We start from the raw sequence: 25774 nt of genomic DNA, 5'->3' as shown, positions 1-25774 counted from the left end.
TGACAGCTGCCTCCGTTGAATGAACAGCCAATAGGAACGCTCTCTTTGAAATGACTTGTGATTGGCCAAAGTCTCCCATCATGTGCTAGATGTTTTAAAGCCTGAAAACAGAGCCATGAGGAGGTGTAGAAGTCTAGTTTTCTCTCAGAACACTTGCATTGCAATATGCTGAAAGGTTATTATGGAATTTTTGCCCAATGATGCCAAAAACATTCTGCCTACTGCAGGTTTAAGCACAAATCACACATCGCTACAAAATGACTTCATCCTGATTTTGAGTCTCACACTGAGGCAATAGGTTGTTCGCAATTATTGTGCAACTAACTGAAAACCTCTAAACTGTAAGATGACATTTACGGCAAGGAAATTCAATTGATTTTGTGTTACAGATGAGCTTTATAAATAACTGGAAGGAGGCTAAATGCTGCTTAATACACAAGGTGAAAAGAAACAGAACTGTCTGTTCATTGCAGCCTCATTCTCACAATTGAACGTCTATAAAACACCAACATTATAGAGAAAACACAACACAAAAGAAGTGAGTGCTAACCACAATAGCCCCATGTTTCAGGGTCTCATATTGAGTTAAAAGCCAAAAAAAAGTCAGCTCCAAATAGGCAGCTGTCATGGTAACTCCAATATCTAATATCTGGCTTTAAATGCTTTCACAAAAGCCTTCTGCTCCGGCTCACAGAGAGGACTGGTGAGCACATAGAAACCATGGCAACGCCTCAGAGAGGGGGGGAAAACAATCTTTTCTTGACCACTAAAAGGATTTGAGTGGTTAATCTAACAGACAAAGATGAGAAAATAAAGTTTTGAAAGGGGCAACACACAGAAATATCGAAAATATCGAGTATCGCAATATTATGTTTTGTGATACTGTACTGATTTTTATTTAATAATTTACTTGCAAAGATTAACTCAGTCGTGCTATGATATACTGTGATGAATGAACATCCCACTGTTCTGATTGCATAAAAAAAGTTACTCAGATTTTATGCATATGGTGGTGTGTTCTTTATACTATCACAGTGTTCAAAAATTAGATTAAAAAAAATCGCAAACTTACTTATAGTATATCAATATATTGCGATATATTGAATCATAACCCCAGAATCATTATACGCACAGTATTGTATCACCAGATTCTTGCCAACACATATTCCTAATGTCTTCTGAGTTATTTTGCTCCTTTTATTGCAGTTATAAAATCATATTTGCATGATGCGATTTATATCTTCTGATTGATAATTCTCTCCCATAAGTCTGCCACACAGTTGATGACTTCCTCATGAATAAAGACTGCAGTAGCCTGTCAGATTCGCCATACACAAGCAATCTGATGCAGCGCTTGTCCCATGAGGCAATGCACTCAGCTTATCAACATGATTCATCTTTGTGATAACATGCTGTGTCTTATAGGAGGGGCTGGGCAGTGTATGATGGGTGAAGGACCTGCTGCTGCTGCTGCTGCTGGGGTTGTGTATCCAGAACACAGGGGGAATATAAAACACTTCATGCTTATTACATTTCTCACCATAAGTTTAGTGAATGAAGTAGAATGATACTATATAATATTGAACGTGTTTTAACCTTCTGTATCATCTGATGGTTTGGTAATGCTACTGAGGCACAGAAAAAGACCGTCAGTGGCCAGCTAACTACTAGGGATCACGTCACCAAGTATAGAATTTATCTACAGAGGCAGAAGAGTGAAGAAGGCAAACAATATTGTGGGTGACCAGAGGCAGATCCAAGTTCTCATTTGTCCCACAAGCTATTCACTTTTTAAACAGCTAATGCACTAGCACTTTATCCCCCAAGCATTTTTAAAAAATATGAACCATTTAAATAGAAGGAAGTATAAAAATAGGAGCAATATATACAGTATTGACAATAAAGAGACTATTAACAAAATTGCACAAGTGGAAAATGATATTGCACAGTGAGAATGAAATGAATGAAATTCCACCTGAAAATATTGCACAGTATGAAATACACCTTAGTAGTAATAATATAGTAGTTCACATATGTATGCGTGTGTGTATATATATATATATATATTTTGTTGTTGTTGTTGTTGATAAAATGCCTTGTGATTGTGCTGCAAACCGAATAAAGTATCTATCTATCTATCTATCTATCTATCTATGGTGTTTTATTAATGGTCTTCTCTGATATAGCTATAAACATTATGTCTCAGGGTCATTCAGCTCCACATGAAAACACTCTGTAATATCAACACTCCACTCCTTGTTGCAGTAAATATGATCTTATTGCTTATTAAATATTAAAGCAGTTGGAGCCACACAGTGTAGGCGTATACTGCTGACACGTGGAGCATCATTAATCACGGTATGCTGCGCGTGCACTTGAGAGTGCTATAGAAACCTGAGGGTCTCATAGGCTATACTTGTGGGGGGGTGAAGACTATACCGGAAAAAAAGGACTGCAGGAATTATAAACACAGAGAGCTGCGGAGCGCGCAAAGGGCAGTGTGGGTAAACTTCGTCGCTGTCCATGGTGCTGAATCTGCCTGGGAGCGTCATTTTCTCTCTCTCTCTATACGGACCTGTGTCGAACCTGGGCATGATAATAATGATGATGAGGATGAGGATGATGATGATGGACGCCTACAGTTGTTAACACCAGCAGCATGAAGGACTTGTGGATTTAAAAAACCCCTCAATGAAGACTCCTCGGCTCGACAAAATGTTTGTGAAGACATCATCATCATCTGTCACGTACTTTCACTGGCTGTCGATTTACTGACCAGCTCGAGTCCGATTATTCAGCCAGCAAGCCGTTCATTCATTCATTCATCAACATGTTATAATGAACTATATAGTTGCCCTTCAAGCATATAGGAGATCTGCGTTTTAATATCTAAAAGAAGAGCAACCTGAGACACCTGCAAGGAGAGACAGACATGGCTCGCCTGCTTGTTTTGGTCAACTCCGTGGTCCTGTTGCTTTTTGGCAGCGACATGTTCTTGGTAGGAGCGAGTAAGTATCAGAAGCCTCTATAGCAGAGGAGTCAAAGCAATTATTATACTGTAAAATGCATCATTTGGCAGAGTATTATAAAGCTGTGTTTGTTAATCTGCACCATGATGCACTTGATTCCACCTTTCATTTATATAAATCAAACAAGATCTATGTTTTTTTATACTCAGGGCTACTTACCTATACTGTTTAACCTGATATAGAATACATTGCAAGCATGTTTAGGTATACAAAATGGGCTTTTCTTTGAATCATTCACAAAAAAAACAAGACATCTATTTTAAAACATCCTTTGTGTTTTAAATTTAAATTCATAACTATATAAGAATAACCGTGGCCCTACTTATGCATCTAATAAAAAAACTATATAAGCACGTTTATAGCAAGAAATAATTTCCTAAAAAGAGAATTTGCACTACAGTCCAGCCTTTTCTCATTGTGTATATGCTCACTTGAGAGGCACTTTCTCTCAATCTTATGAACAAAGAAACATTTCATTCTTATATCATAATGTGAAAATGTGTAAAAGCTCTAATATAGGTGACATAAAATAGAAAAACACATTCACTTTTCTATAATAATGTGCCATAGAAACACCAGTTGCAGAGCCCACACTGTCTTCAGATCAACTGTAGGTGTTCTCATTTACAACAGTGCATATACACCCAGTATAATTCTTTTTTTTTTTGCATTCTCTCCATTGCAAGCTCAGCTTCAGACTTAATCTTTTATGAATCTGTACCAGGAATCTTCTCTATCTGCCTCTGCATGCGTTGCCTCTACAGTATCTCTACCTCTTTATCTACCTGTCTCCCTCTATCACTTCCTCCCTCGCCTCTCAAGGGAACCGAGTCTTACATGTGATAGCGTCTTGAGAAAATCAGATTGGCACCTCACTGTATCTGTGGGTGTGTGCACTGTCTGCCTGATACAAATATTCAGAGCTTTTGTCATGTTCCTGTGCTGGCATGTGAAACGCAGAAGCATCTCTGATCTCGGTGGAGTTCTGCATGGGGCTGTCAAGAGCAGGAGAAGCCACTATTAAAATAATAAACATGTCAGTCATATATTTGAATCTGGCTGTTGCAATGAGCTTCAGTGTAAATGAAAAATAAATGTTGAATTAATTACTCCCATCTGCATGCATGCTATGAGACTATGGGATTCACGGTGACATTCAGAGGAAGCTCTAAATTAATTGGAAGCTTCTCAGTGAGGATGTCCATAAAAATGTGAACGAAGCAGGAAAATGGAGCATTTCAGTAAAGTCTCTCTTAGCTAATACAATAAATAGTATTTGCTTAAATATTTCAAAAGTGATACTAAAATTATGTTAGGGATGCACGATACCAATAAGCGATAATTCCCTTCTTCCCTAATAATCGATAATTTCACGTTTTTGTATTTTAAAAAAGAAGTTCATAACCTGTAGTTTATGCACTCCTGAGGGTAAGAATTCCTATATGTAGTGAGCAAAGATGGATGATTTAATATTCCATAGCTCTGACCTAACCAAATGTAACTGACATCACTATTGTTAAAACAACAAAAACAACTCTGACTCTTCAAATGTTCATTTAGTTCATTTAGTTTTTCTAGTGAAGTAAAAAACAATTTGTATTGCAAATTACAATCATGTTGGCTTTCTCTGAAACTGAAAAACGTCCACACCAACAACAACATGTTTGGCTCTCTAACATAGACTGTATACAGTATAAGAAGTGGACATAGTCACCGTGACGTCATCCATTGGTTTGTGGACTGCCGTTTTGAAGACCTGTCAATCACAAGGTAGCCACGCCCTAAAGCATACCCTGCTTTATGGTCTATTTGACTCTAAATGGGACCATAATATACTAAATAAACATCATGCTGTATTGAAGAAGATTTGAAACTAGCGATTGAGACCATAAACTCATGTTTACAATGTTTACTGAGGTAATAAATCAAGTGAGAAGTAGGCTCATTTTCTCATAGACTTCTATACAATCAGACTTCTTTTTGCAACCTGAGGAGTCGCCCCCTGCTGGCTATTAGAAATAATGCAAGTTTAAGGCACTTCCGCATTGGCTTCAGAGGTTGCCCACTGCTCTAGAGAGGGCCGTTCACGTTTACAGTTCAGAGGCTTCAGTTTGTTGCAATCTGCAACCTCACCAGAGACTCCATTAAGCATGCTTTTCATCATGACATTTGGTCCAGATAATCATGTATTAAAGTCAATGTTTAGCTTCCGATATTTAAGTGAAGAAAAACATTCTAGTAAGATGCAATCTTCCTAAGTCAAACAGGGTAAACACAAGGTGTTTGATTTTTCTTAGTCCAACCTGACAAGAAATACTTACAATTTACATTCACACAGTCTGAAAACAAGCATGCTAGAAAATAAATCCCACTAAATCAGGGCTTAAGGCACTCGGCAAAAGTGAATTAGAATATATTGGATTCATTTGGATGGCCAGGCTCGTATCATTCTTCAAATTGGCAATCTGCTGTTCATAAACCTGGTGACACATTCTTGACAAATAGACGTCTTGTATTAGAGCTGAATCCATCAGAGTGACGGCCAATGTTTGCTCATGTTGTCATAATTGTATCTGCTGTCACATGGTAGACATTTTACACATGCAAAGATACAGAAAAGGATTTTATATCAGTGTTTTGAAAAGCATGCAGTAGCTCACACTTGTTGGTGTCTTGTTTAGACATAAACACACCACTGTAGCCAGTAAAATGAATGGTACAAACATCTTGTTCATAAACCTGCTCCTGCATGCTATAGCCTTTACAGTTTTGGGATGATGAAGTAATGTTAGCTTGCGGCTGGAAAGCCTTGGGGTTTGGCAAGTGATTACATTAACCTTAGACTGGCACCTGGTCCCATCTGGTCCCACTGCCGTTTCACAGCATCTGAGTCAGTGAGAGAGAAGACAGAGTGTACTTAAAGGGAGGGACGGCGAGTGCCTCTACTGTAGAGAGGCTCTGAAATGTAGGGAAAAAGCATCGGACTTCGTCACGCCTGGCTGGACAAGTCCTTCCATCAAAATACATCTACATAGCTACTTCATGCTGTTGTTGCTGCACTAGAGAGATACTAGTGAAGTAGAGATTTAATCAAAGATTACATAAAGTCACTTCTCCCACATGGCATGAAAGGCAAAATCTCAGAATTTCAAGAAACGAGAAAAAAAAATGTTTTCCAAAGGTAATATGAGGGTAGACGGTGCTGCGGCTGTGATAAAATCAGCACTACCAGGCAATTTGCAACACTGGGGCCTGTAAGCAGCTGTGCGACAACCTCCTGCTGTGCACTAGACTTCCCACGACTGGGTTGGAAACACATCCAGATGAAGCCGTTTGAAGATTGAGTGGACAAGACATCAAAATTCACAGCACCAATTATTGCCTTTAGTTATAAGATGGCAGTGAATATATTATCTATGTAGGGACCAAGGCATTAGAAGTATTAGAAAAGGATTACATTACAAGCAGCCCTTCAAACTGTCACCAGCTTAGAGGTAATTGAGACTGAAATATGATCAATATTACAGTCCGCCACCTTGGTAAACCAGTGTTTTCCATTTTACAATCGTTTAAAGCAATATGAATTATGCACCTTTGGGAGTTTTATTGTGTGATCAATCATTTGGAACATTTATGAATGTTTATTACTGAATAATGAGCTGAGCACTCATTTATGTCAGACTTGACATTGTTTGTTAAATAAGAAATAGCAGCTTCTGTCTCCATCTGGGATATTAACGAGTCAGAGAGCAAATTGTCACACATCTAACATTAAATGAGTGCATGAGCTGTTTAGAACGAAATGGGTTCAAAACAGTCTAAAGAAGTTTTAGGATAACTTTGTTTTTTTTCAACCAGGACTGTATTTTTCCACGTGTTTGTGTCTAAGTGAGTTTTGGGAGAGCACTGTAGCACTGATGACTCCGCTATCACGCTTTTCTAAAAGAAATGCAAAGAATTACGATGTCTTCCTTGCATCCGGATACAGCATTTATTCACAAACAGTGATGAGATTTAAGGGCTTTTAAACAGTACATTGGAGATCCCTAAGTGCATATCGATATTTGCTCATGAGTGTTATCATCCAATAACTCACATCAGATGCAAAAAGCAAACACAAAAAGGCAGATATATTGCTTTTTGCATTAGCTACGCATTTCAACCATAATGCTTTTCTTCAGGTGGCAGCAAACTAGACGCAAAATGAAGATGACATGTCATCTGTCAGATTATGTCTGGTGATTTTCCAATTTTCTACTCACGTGCCATTTTTTTTCCTGCTTAATCACTGTGTCACGGTTATCCAAGGTGGTCTGTGATCAAAAGCTGCACTGGCGTTATTGGGATAAATCAAAAATGTTAGTTTGACTATAAAAAAATCAATCTCTTCTCTTATGCTACGGATATACAGTATAAGCAAGCAATAACTAACTATGCTTGTATCAGGATATACTGCGCTATTGTGCTTTGCAAGCAAATACAGAGGGCAAACCACGGGATACCTCGCTCTAACAAATCAAACTGGGCTCCTTTCCACGTGGCTCGTCAGCCATTCAGAGATCCACCAGCACTTTCACTATCTCTCTCTGTGCACTCTGGGTAGATGGGGAGTAGCTAATGCACTGGGCTTTGTCTATACACGCTATGATTCATCCTGGCAGCGTGCCCACATCCCAAGAGGGTCTTACCATTTGTTTGCACTGAAGCACGCCTCGGCCGCCGTGACCTATTGCTGTTTGATCTCAGATCTTATACAAGGCGTTGTGTGGAGTGGGGCTTACTCGGGAGGACACGTGGCCAATAACAAATATTGAAGTATCCACAATGACACTTGTGCAGAAGGGGATATCATACAAGCTAGAGGGGGAGGATTGGACTTCACATCAATACAAATATTTACTTTAGAAAATCCCGTTATCATCTGTTGTCTGCTCATGATAGGGCTGTGTATTGGCAAGAATCTGGCGATACGAGACGTGAAATGATACAGGAGTTACGCTTCAATATATTGCGACACTGTATAAGCAAGGCGATATATTGCGATTTTTAAAATCTAATTTTAGGAAACTGTCATAGTATACAGTACATGCCACCATATGCATAAAAAAAAGTTTTAAAAAGTTGACTTTTTTATATATACACACATATACATACATATATACACACATATACTGTATACACACATATACATACATACGTACAAATATACATATATACGCATATATGTATGTATGTGTATATATATACAAATATATATATTTATATATGTATACATATCTACATATATTTACATATATACATATACTGTATACATATATATACTGTATATTCTGTATATACAGACTTTATATGTATATATATATTTAACTATTAATTAAAAATCGATAAAGTGTTTTTTAGAATCGATACAGTATCACAAAACATAATATCACGATACTCAAGTGTATCGATATTTTCTTAAACCCTTTGCTCATGAGCCAACATTTTTTTATTATTTATAGTGAGCTTCTAAAATATGATATAAGTTAATACAACAACATTAGTTTCAGTTGGCTTCATCTCATAGAGATCTTTATGTTCTACAGTCTAAAAAGTCACATTACCCGGATGAAAATACTCTCCTGCTCAACTGCCTGCAATGGCAACAACATCATACATGAAGAGGGCTCTTCATTACATATGTTACACCACTCACACACACGGTTTGGTGTAGAAGAGAGAGTTCACTTTTATTAATTCACCGGCAGAACTGGCAAAACCAAACTAGCTGTCGAGCAGCACCGGGCACACACACTTCACCGAACAAGGCCTCCGTCTAACAACAGAAACTTCTTCTTCTTCGCTGGTAGTCATTTACGACAGAGAGTTTCACCCTGCCCCCTGCTGGCGGGTGTACTTATACATATTTAAACAAAAGACTGAATATCACAGCATATTACTGAATGACATATTAGATAAATGTAACTAGGAATAGATATATAAAAAATGATATATCTCTCAGGTGCTACAGATGCATTCGGGCATTAAAGCACAGAGATGTTACAAGATAAGGGGCAGAATAGAAATGTTTATTATTTAAGTTAGATAGACATTAAATCTAAATTGTAGACTACCTCTCAGCCTTGGCAACGTGTCCCACATTGTCCCACATTGTCCCACACAAACATAGTCTTTGTCCCACATTTGGTTTGTTGGGATCTGGTCACCCTAGCCGACGGTATTTGACGCCTTGGGAATGAGAACGGGCTGGTATATTATATATATACTGTATATATTATATTGCAAGTTGAGTTACACATTATGGTTCTCATTCGGTAAATGATTTAATCCCGATATAAGAACTATATTTCTTGATGTATTGATTATTTTAAACACTCGTGCAGACGACAGCGGTCGGGTAAACTCTCCCCATGTGTGGATTCTTGATCAGGGTGGTGCTCTGAAATGTTTGGAAATCAACATTTTTCACGAGGTGTTTTGGGAAATGAGGACTTGCGGACACTCAGAGAATTCACCATATGATGCGTCACCAGTATAACTGTTGGTCATAAACGTATAATTCAATCATCATTCACACATTACCCGCGTCGCCCTGGCAGAGCCGGTTTAGCAACAACACGACAGTAAGAAATAAATCTAGTGATGAAACTCGACAGTCAGCGTCTGATCCCAGAGGACCAGAGTGTGTTTTAATGTCACGCAGCAAACTTTCTCTTTTGCTTAAGAATATAAAAACAACAGAAATGTATGATCACAGCAGAAATGTATTCCGGGAATTTGGCACTCAAGACAGCTGGTTTCTGGTTATGTTGGAAATGCAGAAAGAATGTACTGTAATTTAAAGACATTAAACTTCATGTGAAGTATGACTATAGTGGTTACTTACAAGCAGAGGAGTTCCCTGATTCCTGAACAGGTTTATCACGTTAAAGGATGAAGGACGTTGTAAATTTTAACAGCTGTATTAATCATTAATCCTTAAAGGAGTTGGAGAGAAGACCAGAGTTAACGTAGCTTGACTGTAATCCAACACCTCAGGCGTTAATAAAAGAGAGCTGGCATCAACCCGAAAGAAAAATGTTAGTTGTGTGTGAACACGTACGGTGATGATGATGATGATGATGATGATGATGATGATGATGATGATCACAGAGGAGTCTGACACGTTTCAACAGTTAATGAAATGTACAACATAACTTCAGAGTGATAACATGAATGTACCTGTGAGGAGAGTTAGAACACAAAAATGTGTCATAAAAATACTAGAAGAAATGTTAGAACAAGACGATCAGAATGAGAAAGGATATACAACTAAAAGAAATACTACAAGAACAGCCTGATCTCAGCCATTAGAGTATGAATAACACAACAGTTTCCTAAGTTATTTTGTGCATCATCGCTACGCATCTTTTCCTTTTCGTGTCATTTCACGCTGTGACAATAAGACGCTCCGAGTGAGGTCTCCGGAGGTCGGGTGACGTAGTATAAAGAGCCAGAAAGTCCACGTTAACATAACAAACTTCCTTATTTTAACCTTAAACCACAATCATTTCCTAAACCTAACCAAGTAGTTTAGTTTGAATTCACAACGTTAACCACGTGTTTATAACAGCGACTGAGCGTCGGTATGTGACGAGTTGGGAATGAGGGCGTTAATGTCAGCTTAACATGCGCAGACATGACACACGAAATGTCCTTAAAAGTGGCGTTTTATTTATACGGCGAACCATGAAACTCTGTTTTTTACCAGCCTATTCAGCCGTATGAATGCCACCATAATGCACAAGGCGTTTAGCGTGCAATAAGTACGTCTTTCTGGATTTCCTCGTGTCATTTGTACGCCACGTATCCTGTACTGACTGCGCTGTAAACACATCTGCGTATAAATACTACGGTGAGAGTTAGGTCAGGTTAGTGACGTAGTGCATCAGACTTTTAATGAGGAGACTCATGTTGGAGATCGTTGTTGACCGCTGTTTTATTTTGTAAGTTATGTTAGTGACGCTTGTCACGTGTTTTCTATAATTGTGTCACGTTGTTTTCTGTACGTATTTTACTTAGTTTGCTTATTTTAAGCCCAACCGTGACGTGTTCCCTTACCCTAACTACGTGGTTTTCTTGCCTGAACCTAACGACACGTGGAATGTCCGTCTAATGTTGTAATATTTATACGTCTTCCTGTGAGACCTGGTTGTAAATATAAAGATAGGATAACATACTATATATATTAGACAAGTGTGCAAATTTGTTGCAGTTTTATTTTTTAAATGCAATGAGGTAAAATGGGATTATACATATGTGCAAATCCGCCATGTGAAAGGTTATATATGGTTCTGTATGGAGTATAGTTGAGACAGAAAACTGGTGTAAACAGCTGTTTCTACACGCCTCCTCCTGCTGATTCTGACTGATTATTGTGAACTCTCTGATGTTAGTGTTGTTTGGTTTGAACTGAACAGGCGTTGTTCTGTTAGTTATGTTTCATTCTGCATTTCAGTGGAGTAAACAGATTCCTGCCCTGACTGGTTAATACCACCGCGTTGATTATAAACTGTTGTTTTAATTTTTCTGTGAGTCTCCACAGAGCTCCACTGTGATCTAGATGTTGATCCATTGATCCTAATAACAAGGTCTGGAGGAGGAGAAGGAGGAGGAGGAGGAGGAGGAGGAAGAAGAGGAGTATGAGGAGGAGGAGCTCCTAAAGCTTTGTCAATCAGCTCTCACATTATTTCCGTGTCGACGCCCCGTAAAGATTTATGTGAAGAACTTTAGAGAACAATGACTCACATCTCTCACATCCGTTTATGAAATAAATGACCTCACATCGGTTCTGTGTTTACGGACCGTCGGTGTGCAATGAGTTTGATGTGAAGGGACGAAGATGATGATGATGATGATGATGATGATGATGATGATGAAGATGATGATGATGATGATGATGATGATGATGATGATGATGATGTGTTTTACATGTGCAGCAGGTAGACTGTGTTCACTACATGACCACATTTAATCCCTTTAACAGGCGCACACGCATGAGGTCACCTGTGTTGCTTGGTTGGAAGAGGAGGATTATCTCATGAGTCTATCAACGTTCTGCAGGAATTTAAAAACCACATGACACACATACACGTGTTTAACCCTTTAAACTCTCAGTCTGCAGAAGCAGAAGAAGAAAACCATGGCGAGACATGCAGATTAAATGTGTGGGGTACGAGCGTGTGAAGACACAAAGAAGAAGAATTGAAGTAAATAAAATACAATAAATAGCACGAGTGTTACGTTATTAGTTTAACACAAACTATGATCTTTTTTCTAACCTTAACCAGGTAGTTTAGTTGCCTAACCCTAACCAATCGTTTCACAACGTTAACCACGTGTTATTGTGCATTTCTGTGAGTGTGATAGAGGCTGATATGATTTTTATCATAAAACGTGAAGGTACAGTATAATACCACAACACTTTCTCCGGTGACTGGGTTGATGTCAGGCGAGTGTAATACAAAAACATTAATTTGCATTCCCTCCGCTGCCTCACTAAATGTGTTCCCACCTGCTCTGTTTCCAATTTGAGAGGAAACGCCGGAAATTAAAAAAGATTGAAAGGAAGATTTTACACTTGTCTGAAGTGGAAAAGTTGTTTTATCACTATAAACACAAACACAGAACTTTGTGTCTGGCGTGAAACCAAACATGTTGTTGACTTTACATTTGTGACGTTTTCTGTATTTCTGTTACGTTGCTCACGTACGTATTTTTCTTAGTTTACGTTCTTATTTTAAGCCCAACCATAACGTGTTTCCTCAGCCCGTTGGCACGAAAAGGCGTATGAATGCCACGATAATGAGCAAAGCATTTAGCAATAAGTACGTCTTTCTTGATTTCTGTGTGTCATTCATACGACACGTGTCCTGTTTTGTTTTGTGACGTTAGGGACGTTTGTCACGTGACGGTTCGTGGAATAGTCAGGATATTTAATATATTTGATTCGTGTACATAGACACGGATTTCGTTTTTTTTTGTGACGCGCAGCACGACTGTCCTACGCGATTTCTTACGAATGACGAGCAACACGTGACACACGTGTCAATTTCCGCTAGTCTTTTCAAAATAAAACTACTTAGTTAGGTTAAGGAAAAGATCGACTTGGTTAGGTTTAGGCAACAAAACAACTTAGTTAGGTTTAGGAAAAGATGGTTTGGTTTAAAATAACACTGGAAGTGTCCTAACTTAAGTACCATTAGTCAAGCACCATTTGTCCCAAAGCTTGCTGCCGTATTTACACCCTCCACCTTAAAGAAGAGAGCTTCATTCAGCTGTGAATGTGACTACAGAACGGAGTTCACTCGGTGACGGAGTGGAAGTGGGGAGGGTCCGGTTTGATAATGTGACACCCTAGTCCTTATGAAAAATCTTTATACTTTACAGTTTTTGCTGTAAGTAGTAAGACAGTGTCCTCCCCGGGTCGTCCTCTGCAGCCTGCAGCTCCTCTCAGATGCTTGAAGTGAGCCATCAGATGTAAATTCCTCAGAGATCATAACTCTGATCTGACTCTCTGCTCCATGTGGCACCTTCAATAAGTGGGTCCAGTTTTCTGTCTTTGAGGATCTCTGATTAACTCGCCCCGAGTCAAAGTGAAACGAGCCAGCCAGACGTCACAAATCATCCTAAATAAATACAAGCTGAGTCTGACTGCTCGTCTCGCTCACATGTCTACACGTTGTACTGTAACCTCAGGACACATCTGATCTTCCTTCATGTTCGCAGTATGAACGTGTCTAAAAGTAAAAGTGGAAGTTGTTTTTTCGGAGTGACAGGATATTTTTATCCTGGTTTGCTGCATGTGCTGCCTGGACAAGCCCAGTTGCAGAGTTATTTAACCCAAACCGCGATCTTTTCCTAAACCTAACTAAGTAGTTTGTTACCTAAACCCAACCAAGTTGATCTTTTCCCAAACCTAACTAAGTAGTTTGTTACCTAAACCCAACCAAGTCGATCTTTTCCTAAACCTTACTAAGTAGTTTTATTTTTGAAAAGCCGGGAGCGGAAATTGACGTGTGTCACGTGTTGCTGGACATTTGTAGGAAAACGCACTAAAAGTACGTTGTTGAAGTCGTGCTGAGCGTCACGAAAAAAAGGGAAATTTGTGTCTTTGTACACGAATCAATACATTAAATTTATGCCTATTTCCTGTCCTGCTGTGAGACGGCGCTGCGTGGACGGGGGAAGAGGACATGAGTTTATCTTTATGGCCACAAATTATACGCACAAGATGAAAACACAAAGCTTTTTTCTGAATTCTCTCAGATCTCGTGCAGCTCCGACAGTAAATCTGCCTGATAAACGACTGAAAATTAATACGTGCTTTTCTTTGATGTCCATATGTGAGCTTTATTTGACCATGTGGGTTCAGCTAAGTCCTCCAGTGTGTCTCAGATCACTGCTGATGGACAAAAAACATGTTCAGTCAGAGAGGAAAATGATCCTTCCACACAACGTGCACGTGTTTTTTAAATTACAAAAGTAGAGTTTTTGTGGCTCCGGCGGTCATGAAGCTCACTCAGCACATCCATGATCATTCTTCAGTTCGAGTAAAGAAAAGAAGAGAAAAGTGAGTTCTTTTAAAATAGAGAAGACGTGTTGAGCAGCTGGTTTGAGGTGATAATGAACAGACCTGGATGACGATGATGTTCTCTGAATATCAACATCACTACATTAGTTTCTCTCTCTTTTCACTGCCAGAGTAACTGTACTACATTTCCTCCTCCGCTGCTCTTCAGCTCAGTTTTACTGTTTCCATGTTCCTCTTATTGGTCAGTCAGTCGGTCCAGACAGAAATATCTCAACAACTATTGGACGGATTGACGTGAGATTTCGTTCAGATATTCATGTTCCCCTCAGGATGATGAGCTTTACTTTGGTTTATCACTAAATATCTGCTAAACTAAATTATTAGTGCTAATCAACATGACAAACTTTTATTAACAAGCTAAGAACATGGCGGACATGGTAACCGTCAAACTGCTTGTTGAACCGCCGAATAGTTTTAGAAACCCTCTCCCTCCACTTTAACTTTCCGACGTCTGATTAGCCGTCAATTCCACATTCATGTCGACTTCACGCCGGGATGGTTCGGCTGTGTGGAGGTGAGAAAGGAGCCAGGAGTTTGAACTTCTCTCTCAGCTCTCTTTTCCTTGCTTCACAAAACTATCTTAACATTTCATGTGAACATCAACTGAGTACAAGACTACGACTGTCTTTCAGGAGGGAAAATGTTCGCTGTTATGCCCAAATTCAAACTGTTATTGTCTCTCCCTCTTCTCTATGTCGACTGACTTTGAGTTTGGCCATTTAGAACAACAACAAACACTTTTGATTTCCAACGTGATCTTTTCTAGCATAATCCGAAGCTTAAGGTCCTGACACACCAAACCGACGGTCGGCCGTCGGACAGTTTGAGGCCGTCGGCTCTAGTCTTCCCGTGTCGGAGGTTTTTCATCCGATTCAGCATGTTGAATCGGAGGCGGAGCTCGTCAGTGAGAGAAATCACTATGATTGGCTGTTCAGCTTAAACGAATCAGCGCATGAGAAGAGAAACGGAAGTGAGGAAAGCGGACGAGTAAAGTCAGGAGGAAAAACTCAGAAGGCTCTTCTCATTTTTCATCTTCATCTCATCTGATCATTCCAACACGACATGAACATCTGGAATGAAGCTAAGTGGTGAGTGAGAGCAGCTCGTATATCCGCCGTCCTCGCTCTTCCCGTTTCTCTTTTTGAATGATGAATACAGACTACCGCCGCCTGCTGGTGTGGAGCGTTATTTCCTCTCACACAGGAGCAGAACGTTCGTACTAACCGGCCGTCGGCTGTCGTCTTTGTGGTGCGTTCAAGTGCAACTTATCAAACAAGACAAAGGAGATGTGAGGCGACGCAACAGTCGGCCTTCATCACCGCTAGTTCTTTAATGTTGGGTTGGTGTTTCTAGGCCTTTAAAAGACAAAAAGACGAGGAAAAATCCCTAAACCAGCCTCCTGCTCCTCAGAGTGCTTCTTATTTTACTTTAAAGATAAATACTGCCGGTCTTGTACTTGTTGTGGAGTATTGCTGCTCTGCATGATGCTAATACTTTAAGAGTTTTGAGTTCTTCCTCCTCGTCCGTTTGGCCTTTTAAAAATCAACAACAGCTCAACATGTGTCTGCTTATTGATTCCATTTGTTCCTGTTAGTTTTTAAAAGGTCACACAGACCCGCTGAAGGGTAATTGCTTGTTCGAACGAGGAGCTCGTTCCCACGATCACCGCCAGAGGTTCATCATTCACTATCCACATTTATTATATCACCTTTAACAGAGAGAGAAGTCAATAAATACGACTACGTTTCTGTTTCTGGCAGCGAGCAGCAGTCAGGAGGTCATGAAGGTCCAGTTACCTGGAAGAATAAAATTAAAACTGACATAACTAATCATTTAATGTGAAGTTTACATTTTGTTAAATTCCTCCTGATTGGCTGTTACTGTCTGACCGGCCTCTATGATCACATGACCTGTAATCTGTGCTGATGATTTACCTTTATTTCACATTTCTTTCCATCGTTATATGAAACAAACTGATCCCTCAACCCGGTCTCACAGAGAGCGTATAAATACCACGATAGTCATTTGTACGCCACACAAATGTCCGCAGTTAGCTTCAGGCAAGAAAACCCCTTAGATAGGGTAAGGGAAAACTTCATGGTTGGGCTTAAAATAAGTACGTAAACTAAGTAAAACACGTATGGAAAAAACTACGGAAAACAAACATCTAGAATAAACAAACATCACTAACAAAACAAAACAGTCTGTTATTTCTTTATAACAGACCGTTGCTACGTATAACAGACCGTTGCTATGTATAACAGACCATTGCTTTGTATAACAGACTGTTGCTACGTATAACAGACCATTGCTACGTATAACAGACCATTGCTTTGTATAACAGACTGTTGCTACGTATAACAGACCATTGCTACGTATAACAGAGCGTTGCTATGTATAACAGACCATTGCTTTGTATAACAGACCGTTGCTATGTATAACAGACCATTGCTTTGTATAACAGACCGTTGCTATGTATAACAGACCGTTGCTATGGGCGCAGCTCTGATGTCGGACTCTGGAGGATGTTTTTGTGTTAAATGATTGATTTCTTCAGTAAGTAGCCGTGTAATAACCGGGATAATGTACAGCTAGCGGGTCATTGTTGTGAAATAAACCCCGACAGGGCGATGCCAGACTACGTCACTAACTCTTACCGTAGTATTTCTACGCGTATGTGCAGTACAGGATACACGGCATACAAATGACTCGGAAATCCAGAAAGACGTACTTATTGCACGCTTAACGCCTTACGCATTATCGTGGCATTTAAATACGTCTTTTCGTGTGAGCGGGCTGGACCTCTCTGAGTTCAGACATTTTTCCGCCATGATGTGAAACAACCAAACATGACGTAGCTCTTCATGTCTGAGTGGTTATCACCATCTGGAGAACCAACGCAGCCGTTTTAAAGACTGATGGAAGCGTTTATCTTTTAGTGCCGGTTCTGGGAGACCAGAAGCTGATATTGGGTCACATATTTATTGGTTCTGGTTATTAATGTTCAGTTTGGTTCTGAATCCCCGACAACAACTTTAATCTAGGTGTTCTTCTGGACGAGATGAGCTCGATTCATTAACGTGAAGGTAAACATGGCTGCCTGCTCCTCGTTACTCTAATTGGTGATTTAGTGAGTCTGCGGCGGCTGCCTACCCATAAACCCCGGCTGGTGTTCCGTCCTCAGGATGGGTTTGAAACTCTGCAGACAACGTTTGAAAAGGCCAAGAACGCAGTCATGCTCTAAAACAGCAGAATCATATCCAGTTAAGACGCAGCGATGTTTTCCAATCCTTGTAAACGGACTTTATTTCACCAGATTTTTAATTCTATTGCAGGAAAAATAAACAAAAGTTAATTATCGCAGATCGCCAACTTTTAAAGATTCAAACAAAACTAAAAATGTCATAAATACTCTCGTATACCCCCCCCACCCCCCCCCCCCCTCGTGTTGTTGTTTTTGTTGTTCAAATATCTGATAAACAAAACTGATCACTCCAACAGCAGAAACACAATCACAATGTTCCTCAGCATCACCTTCGAAATGCTCCATGAACATATGAAGACATGAAGATATGAACACATGAACACATGAACACATGAAGATATGAAGACATGAAGACATGAATATATGAAGACATGAAAACATGAAGATATGAAGACATGAAGACATGAAGATATGAAGACATGAAGACATGAAAACATGAACACATGAACACATGAAGACATGAACACATGAAAACATGAAGATATGAACACATGAAGACATGAAGATATGAACACATGAAGACATGAAGATATGAACACATGAAGACATGAAGACATGAACACATGAACACATGAAGACATGAAGATATGAACACATGAAGACATGAACACATGAAGACATGAAGACATGAACACATGAAGACATGAACACATGAAGACATGAAGATATGAAGACATGAAGATATGAAGACATGAAGACATGAACACATGAAGACATGAACACATGAAGACATGGACATATGAAGACATGAACACATGAACACATGAACACATGAAGACATGGACATATGAAGACATGAACACATGAACACATGAAGATATGAAGACATGAAGATATGAAGACATGAAGACATGGACATATGAAGACATGAACACATGAACACATGAAGATATGAAAACATGAAGACATGGACATATGAAGACATGAACACATGAACACATGAAGATATGAAGACATGAAGATATGAAGACATGAAGACATGAATATATGAAGACATGAAAACATGAAGATATGAAGACATGAAGACATGAAAACATGAACACATGAACACATGAAGACATGAACACATGAAAACATGAAGATATGAACACATGAAGACATGAAGATATGAACACATGAAGACATGAACACATGAAGACATGAAGATATGAACACATGAAGACATGAAGACATGAACACATGAAGACATGAAGATATGAACACATGAAGACATGAAGATATGAACACATGAAGACATGAAGACATGAACACATGAAGACATGAAGATATGAACACATGAACATATGAAGACATGAAGTCATGAAGACATGAACACATGAACATATGAAGCCATGAAGACATAGACTATATAACCATAGATATGTCCTATCAGCCGTGTGCTGCCTGCGGGACATTCGGGACCATTCGGTGTTAAGTCTGAAGCTTTTCTTTCTCCTTCACTGGACTGTAAAATTGTAAATTTGTAAACTGCGAACACGTGTGACTCATTAAATGTGTCTTAACAGTGAACATGTGTGTGAACTCCGTCCAGCAGAAAGTCTGAGTTGATTAAGATGCTGATATGATTTACTGTAACGCTGAGTCATGTTTTCTGTTTGACAGCCGGGTTCATATGACGAGTCATGTCTGACAAAATACAACTATAATAATTCATTCATATTCAGAGATGATATTCATGTTAACACTTTAGTCCTGTCTAATTGATCAGGATCGTTGTTCTGTTTGGACTGTATTGATTTATTTCTTACTAGAAACATAAACATAGAAATTAAGTTTGGAGTGCTTCTAATCTTCTCATCAGCGTCTCAGAGCTGTGCCAGTAGTCATAACCATGTTTCATTGTTCTGCATCTTAATCATCTCAATAAACTAAATAAATGATGCTAAATAAATAGTTTGATGCAGGAGTACTTTACAGTTCTCAAAGTTTAATTCTACAAAAAATATGTTGTTTTTGTATGTTTTGTTTTTTGTTTTATTTTCAATAAAGTCATAAATAGTATTAAAATAAAAGCACAACAAGACACATTGCTAACAATAAATGTGTTCATGTTTCTTTTTTTAATTATCAAAACATTTTTATTTAATTGTTTTAATTTTTTGTTTCATTATTTTATGATGATATGTATGTAGGTATGCAAGTATATATATATGTACAGTTTATGCGTATTAATTTATTTACTTTATTTTCATTTTATTTATTTATTTACTTTATTTTTATTTATTTATTTACTCTATATTTATTCATTCATTCATTTAATTTGTTTTATTTGTTTATTTACTTTGTATTTATTTATTTTATTTTGATTTAATTTATTTACTTCATTTTTATTAATTTAGTCACTTTATTTATTATTTGATTTATGTATTTACATTTATTTATTTACTTTTTTATTGTATTTATTTATTTACTAGGAGGAAGAGGAGAACTTATAGCCGGTCGCCTCTCTCTCTGACAGTCATCATTCATCTGGCCGACGCTAACAGGAACCCTCAGTCTGACCTCTGACCTCTGACCTCTGACCTCCACCCTTCTCTGAGTCTCTGAGTTCTGATAATTTCATATAGACTCTCTTCTCGTCTCCTCTCTGGATTTTATGGCTGCGTTCATAAATCACCGCTCTGCTTTCTGACATCATTCTTCTCGTATGTACAGTAGACGGAGACCAGCCTCGGCCCTCAGACCGCTGCGACGCCAGCTTCCCCGCCAGCTTCCCCGCAGCTCAGCCAGCAGCGTCTCCTCTAAACTGGTCCCATACTGGGAGAGGCTTTAATAAAGTTACAGGGAGGCTTTGTTCCAGAAACATATTAAAGTCAGATTTTACATTCAGCATGATATAAACTCATAAAATGTTTCTGCGTAAAATGTTTCCTTATTTACAGTCTGCAGTAACTTTATTAATATAATTACTACGCCTCCATCAAAGAGGTCAACATTCATCCTACATGTGTGTGAATGTCATGGAAACGCTTCTAAGCAAGTCAAACGGCCAACAGTGAGTCGATCCCCACAGACCTCCACGTTGTCCAACTTTACAGCAGAAATAAATGTTATAAATAATATAAATGTTTACAGCCTGATCTCTGGAGCTAATTCCTCCGTTCATGACAGCTGTACGGGAGGTGAATCTTTATACAAGTCATCCGTTTAAATTATAATAAGGCTTAAAGTTCGGCATCATTTAGGGCGTGGTCTCTTTGATTGACAGGTGGGTGCCGTATCAGGTCGCTAGCTGCTGGCTGTCTGCTCTGCTGCGTCAACCGGCCTCGTCAGCTTCACCCACAATCCACCTCTTTGTGGATTAGCCATCAGTGTGTTCCAATCCACGTACTTCCAGAAGTACACTTCAATATAGTGTACTGTGTGTACTCTGTACTCACTTGAGTAGTGCGTAAATTTCAGCGGGGTAAGATCGTCTCAAATCGAATACTCTGCGGCGCACTGACCGGAAATGGCGATCGCAACATTTGACCGCGGCTCGCTACCCGCCAAAATATCTTCTGAAAAAAATGAAAGCAGAGTGGAAATTAGGTTTCCAACGTCGTCGCCTACGATGTGTCCTCCTGTTGGCTGAAAATGCACCGGTATGTTTACGTATTGTTTTATTCTGTTATCTACGTCTGTTTGAATAGTGGCCGTGGCTCCGCCCCTTCCGCTACGTAGCCAAGATGGAGACAGTTGAGTGTGGAAAGTGTCCAGCGTTCCACACTCAACGATCTGACCGTTTTGAGTACAACATCCGGGTACTTTGAGTGCACTGCATTTTGCCGTACTTCACAGTGTGAACGCACTTATGCACTCAAAGTAGTAAGTGTAAGTACAGAAGTACGCGGATTGGAACACACTGCAGGAGTTAAGGCTGTGACGTCACTGCCAAGACGGCGACGGACAGAGCTACCAAGGATGTATAAAGAGAACTGGATCCAGCGTTGGAGGCGGGGCTTCGTTCATTCCTATGAATACAGTCTAATACAACAGTACCCATTTATATCAATAAGAGTAGGATCAGTAACAGAAACACCTCTCTGTATAATACAACACAGTTCAACAGCAGCACAAACTACAACCACCAACATGATCACTGATCACACCTCTATAAAGCATTATAACCTCCCTGAAGGGAGCATTTATTACAGGAATGCTGCACTCATTTTAGCTAGGTGTTCCTAATAAACTGGTAGCAGAGTATTTACTATATAAATACTATTATGTATATATTTTCCCACAATTGTAGGTATTTTCATGCTTTTTTCGTACGTCAAGTTTCTTTACCATTCACTAAAATGCAACCAATATTGCAATATTGGAGTGAAAGCATAAAAACTCCTCATGTGGCGCATTCATAATGGACTGCTCATTTGCAGCCAGTCCTGTTTAAAGTCAGCTTATACCCTGCATTTCAAACGATCACAATCTACAAAAGATAGTTGTGTTTACTTCTGCAGTTCTTTCCTGTTCGTATTCAATTTATTTGTTGTTTTTCCTTTTATCTTTTATCTCTGTTAATTTCCGCTGCCTGGTCTAGGTCTGAAAAAAGTAAATGGAATTATAAAGTAATCAGCTAATTGCGTTAATACGATGCAATCTCATCTGCCATATTGCATAACCTTTCTGTGTCGTGAGGGTCTGTTGGTTGAAAAAAATGCATAAAAATGGTGTGAAGACCTTAAAAAAACTTCACAAAATCTGCAGAGCAGCTGACATTTTTGCTGAGGAAAAGGTCACGTTAAAACAGCATAACAATAAACTGTAATAAGCCGTTTAAATGCAGACAAATCCCTTCTCAAATTACACAAACGCTGCGGTAATTTAACCTCGAAACAAACGTGAAAATGCCTATACCATCAATGTCTCTCTGCTACAAAGAGACAATGACATGTAGCTGCAATATTGCAAAGCGCTTACATGCTGCATGAATAATATGTGTTAATGAAATGAGTTACGCTATACGCTTCCATTTCTCCCAGCTCCCTAGTTGTCGTCATTACCGGAACTCGGTGTCAGTTTCTGAATACTTAATGATATCATTCTCATATAAATGCATAATGTCAGTGAAGCAAGGACGTTAATTGTGAGCATATAGTGCTTATCCAAACTGGAGGCAGAGCTGCATCTGGCAGATTGCATATTGTAGCAAAGCAAACTCCATGGAGAATTACTGTCTTCCAAGCGTTGCGATAAAGGCACCGCCATCACACTCCCTTGGGAGCGGAATGCCATTATCCACATGGCCTTTCAGCGTGCTCAGTTAGAGGAAGTGGTGACATGTTTGTGAGTGACAGTTGCCGCCTCACCACTGAATTCCTCTCCTTGTTTGTGTGTGTGTGTGTGTGTGTGTGTGTGTGTGTGTGTTTGTGTGTGTTGCACATGTGCCCATCTCTCACCTCCCGGCAGCTGTTATTGCCCTGTTCTGCCGACAGTATGACATCATCAAAGACAACGACTCCAGTAACAGTAAGGAGAAGGCCAAGCCGTCGTCGGAGAGGAGCACGCCGGAGCACCACAGCGGAGGGCTGCTGAGGAGCAAGGTGAGTGTGTCTCCTCTGAATACAGTGTAGTGAGTACACGACTTTCCACGTTGTAAACACGAGCTCACGAGATTCATTTGAAGGCACCACTATTTACACATTCTCTTTTCTTACTGAGACATGTCAACATGTCTTATTTTTCTTCTGTGTTGTGCTGTTTGTAAACCATCTTCCTGCAGAAACACTTTCCTCCAGTGAATAACATTAATGTAATCTAATCTTTGTAATCAGCCAACTCACACTGACGTTAACCTCTTTGGCACTTCACAACTGCTAACTTGGTTATGCTGGATATTAACATGATTCCTGTAGTTTTGTAGGATGCAGCTACATCTGGCTCTGCTGGAAAACAAAGAGCTTTAATATGCCATGATTAATGATGGATATATTGGGAGAGGATGCTTGATCAATAAGTAAAATATTGCCCAGTATCGAACCTTCTCTCTTGTGCTTTACTCGTCCACACATTCTCATATAAAATAGATTAACAGCAAGCAGCTGTTCCCATGATTAAAATGCAAGACATAAATTGACATTTATTTGATCAGCAAATGCAATTTGCATGCGGAGGCATGTGGAGAATGCTTATGTGTGTTTAATTAGAAAATAAAGTAATAAAGTAAAGTTATCACTGGTAAAAAAAAAAAAAATATATAAAATTTTCCTTTTCATTCAAGTAATTTTTTGGAAGATTTAATTTCATTCACAGTGACATAAATCCGTTCTAGACAGTGGGCAACCTGAAAAGTGAAGCCAATGCTGAAGTGCCTTAAACTTGCATTCTTTCTAACAGCCAGCAGGGGGCGATTCCTCTGGTTGCAAAAATAAGTCTGATTGTAAAGAAGTCTATGAGAAAATGACCCTACTTCTCAGAACTCTTGAATATACTGGTTTAAATCTGATGTATAAAATTTCCCCATCAAATAGTATTCCACTGAGGAAAAAAATACATCTTGTATTCAAAAAAGCACCTAATGGAAATGGTATATTTCCTACAGATGTAATCTCAGGACCCGTTCCTCAACTGCAGTCTCCAACAGTGCAAAATACTTACAAACAGCATGTCTGTTATGGAAAATATTTATTGCATGTGCTATAACAATACAGAGTTGGTTCAAGGTTGAAACCTTGTGATGCCGGTCCATGCCTTGAAAAATAGAAAATCGAGACACAAGTGAAGCTTATCAAAAGATAGCAGTGGACAGTCACAGCTCAGTAATGAGGCCATGGCCGATCGATAATCAAGGTCATTTGCATTGTGAGTGTTGACCGCTGGCTGAGATTTAACGGAGCAACATATTGAGTTTAAATATAAAATAGCTGAGGGGCAATCGTTGTAGTGCTCCTCATGTATTGGCTTATCTCTCCTTCCAGTCCTCATTAGGTGGTCGGAGGTTGAAGGTTTCTGTCAGAGACGTTCTGATGAGGACTTCAGAAGCTCTCTAGTATCTGTCAATAGCTTACATGGTTTAGAAAAAGTCCTGAAGGTATTTAGTGTCACCGATGGCATTTAGAAAAAATTGTAAATGAAAAGAAAGATTGGGGTAAAAAGATACCACTGAACAATGGTGTGAAATGCAACAATAAATACACCTTTTTACTTTTACTGTGCCAAAATCTTCCGGCGCTTAAAGTGGAATGGAGATTATCAATGTCTTCCAGCATTTAGATAACACTACCTGGGTTCATGGATCTTCTATTGGTTACTGTACCAGTAACAGTTTGTCTTCTATGATCAAAGTATGTCTTTATTGTAGAGGAGAATGTAAAATAGTAATAATGATCATCTTTTCTGTTGCAGTTTCATCCTTCTGTGCCGTCTATCAACATCATTGAAGTTTGAGAAGAAGGAAGCTGAAGTTAAATCCCTGTCTCTCTTCTACCATCGATGCATTTTCCACCTTTCTCACTGATGAGGAAAAAAAAGCTGATAACATGTTTAGTTTCTGTGGGTCATCATCAGTGAATAAGGCTGGCTGAGGCTGTGTTTGCAAAAGACACACATGCATGTAACACGGTATTTGTAGGAAAACACTAAACTACAGACACATGACCCTACACACACACACACACACACACACACATACCATACTATACAGTAGCTAACAGAAACCTACTCCTGCAGGTTAATAGTACTAAACTAATGTTAACCCATGGTGCAGTTAACATTGATGACTTTGCCAGGTGCTTGGTATGTTATTGCGATACAAAACACACAATCATCTCTGGGAGGCCGGTCTTCATGACTTTAAATTCGCAGTGTATTTTTGATATTGGCATGTGCAATTAGTCACCATCACGTTCTCCTGTTATAGGCAAC

The 25774-nt window shown here is 39.2% G+C and overlaps 1 protein-coding gene across 1 annotated transcript; it reads left to right on the top strand.

Moving 5' to 3' along the window:
• Positions 1–2387: 2387 nt before the first annotated feature.
• fndc4a (fibronectin type III domain containing 4a) lies at positions 2388–25456 on the top strand. The gene is made up of 3 exons (XM_037751516.1): positions 2388–3008; positions 23240–23454; positions 25256–25456. The coding sequence occupies exons 1-3, from the start codon at positions 2933–2935 to the stop codon at positions 25295–25297; spliced, it is 333 nt and encodes a 110-aa protein (XP_037607444.1). The 5' UTR covers positions 2388–2932; the 3' UTR covers positions 25298–25456.
• The last annotated feature ends 318 nt before the right edge of the window (positions 25457–25774 follow it).

Source organism: Sebastes umbrosus, chromosome 18, assembly GCF_015220745.1.
Source record: "Sebastes umbrosus isolate fSebUmb1 chromosome 18, fSebUmb1.pri, whole genome shotgun sequence".
Taxonomy (NCBI): domain Eukaryota; kingdom Metazoa; phylum Chordata; class Actinopteri; order Perciformes; family Sebastidae; genus Sebastes; species Sebastes umbrosus.
The sequence above is the reverse complement of the archived record's forward strand: the minus strand, read 5'-3'. Positions and strand labels throughout refer to the sequence as shown.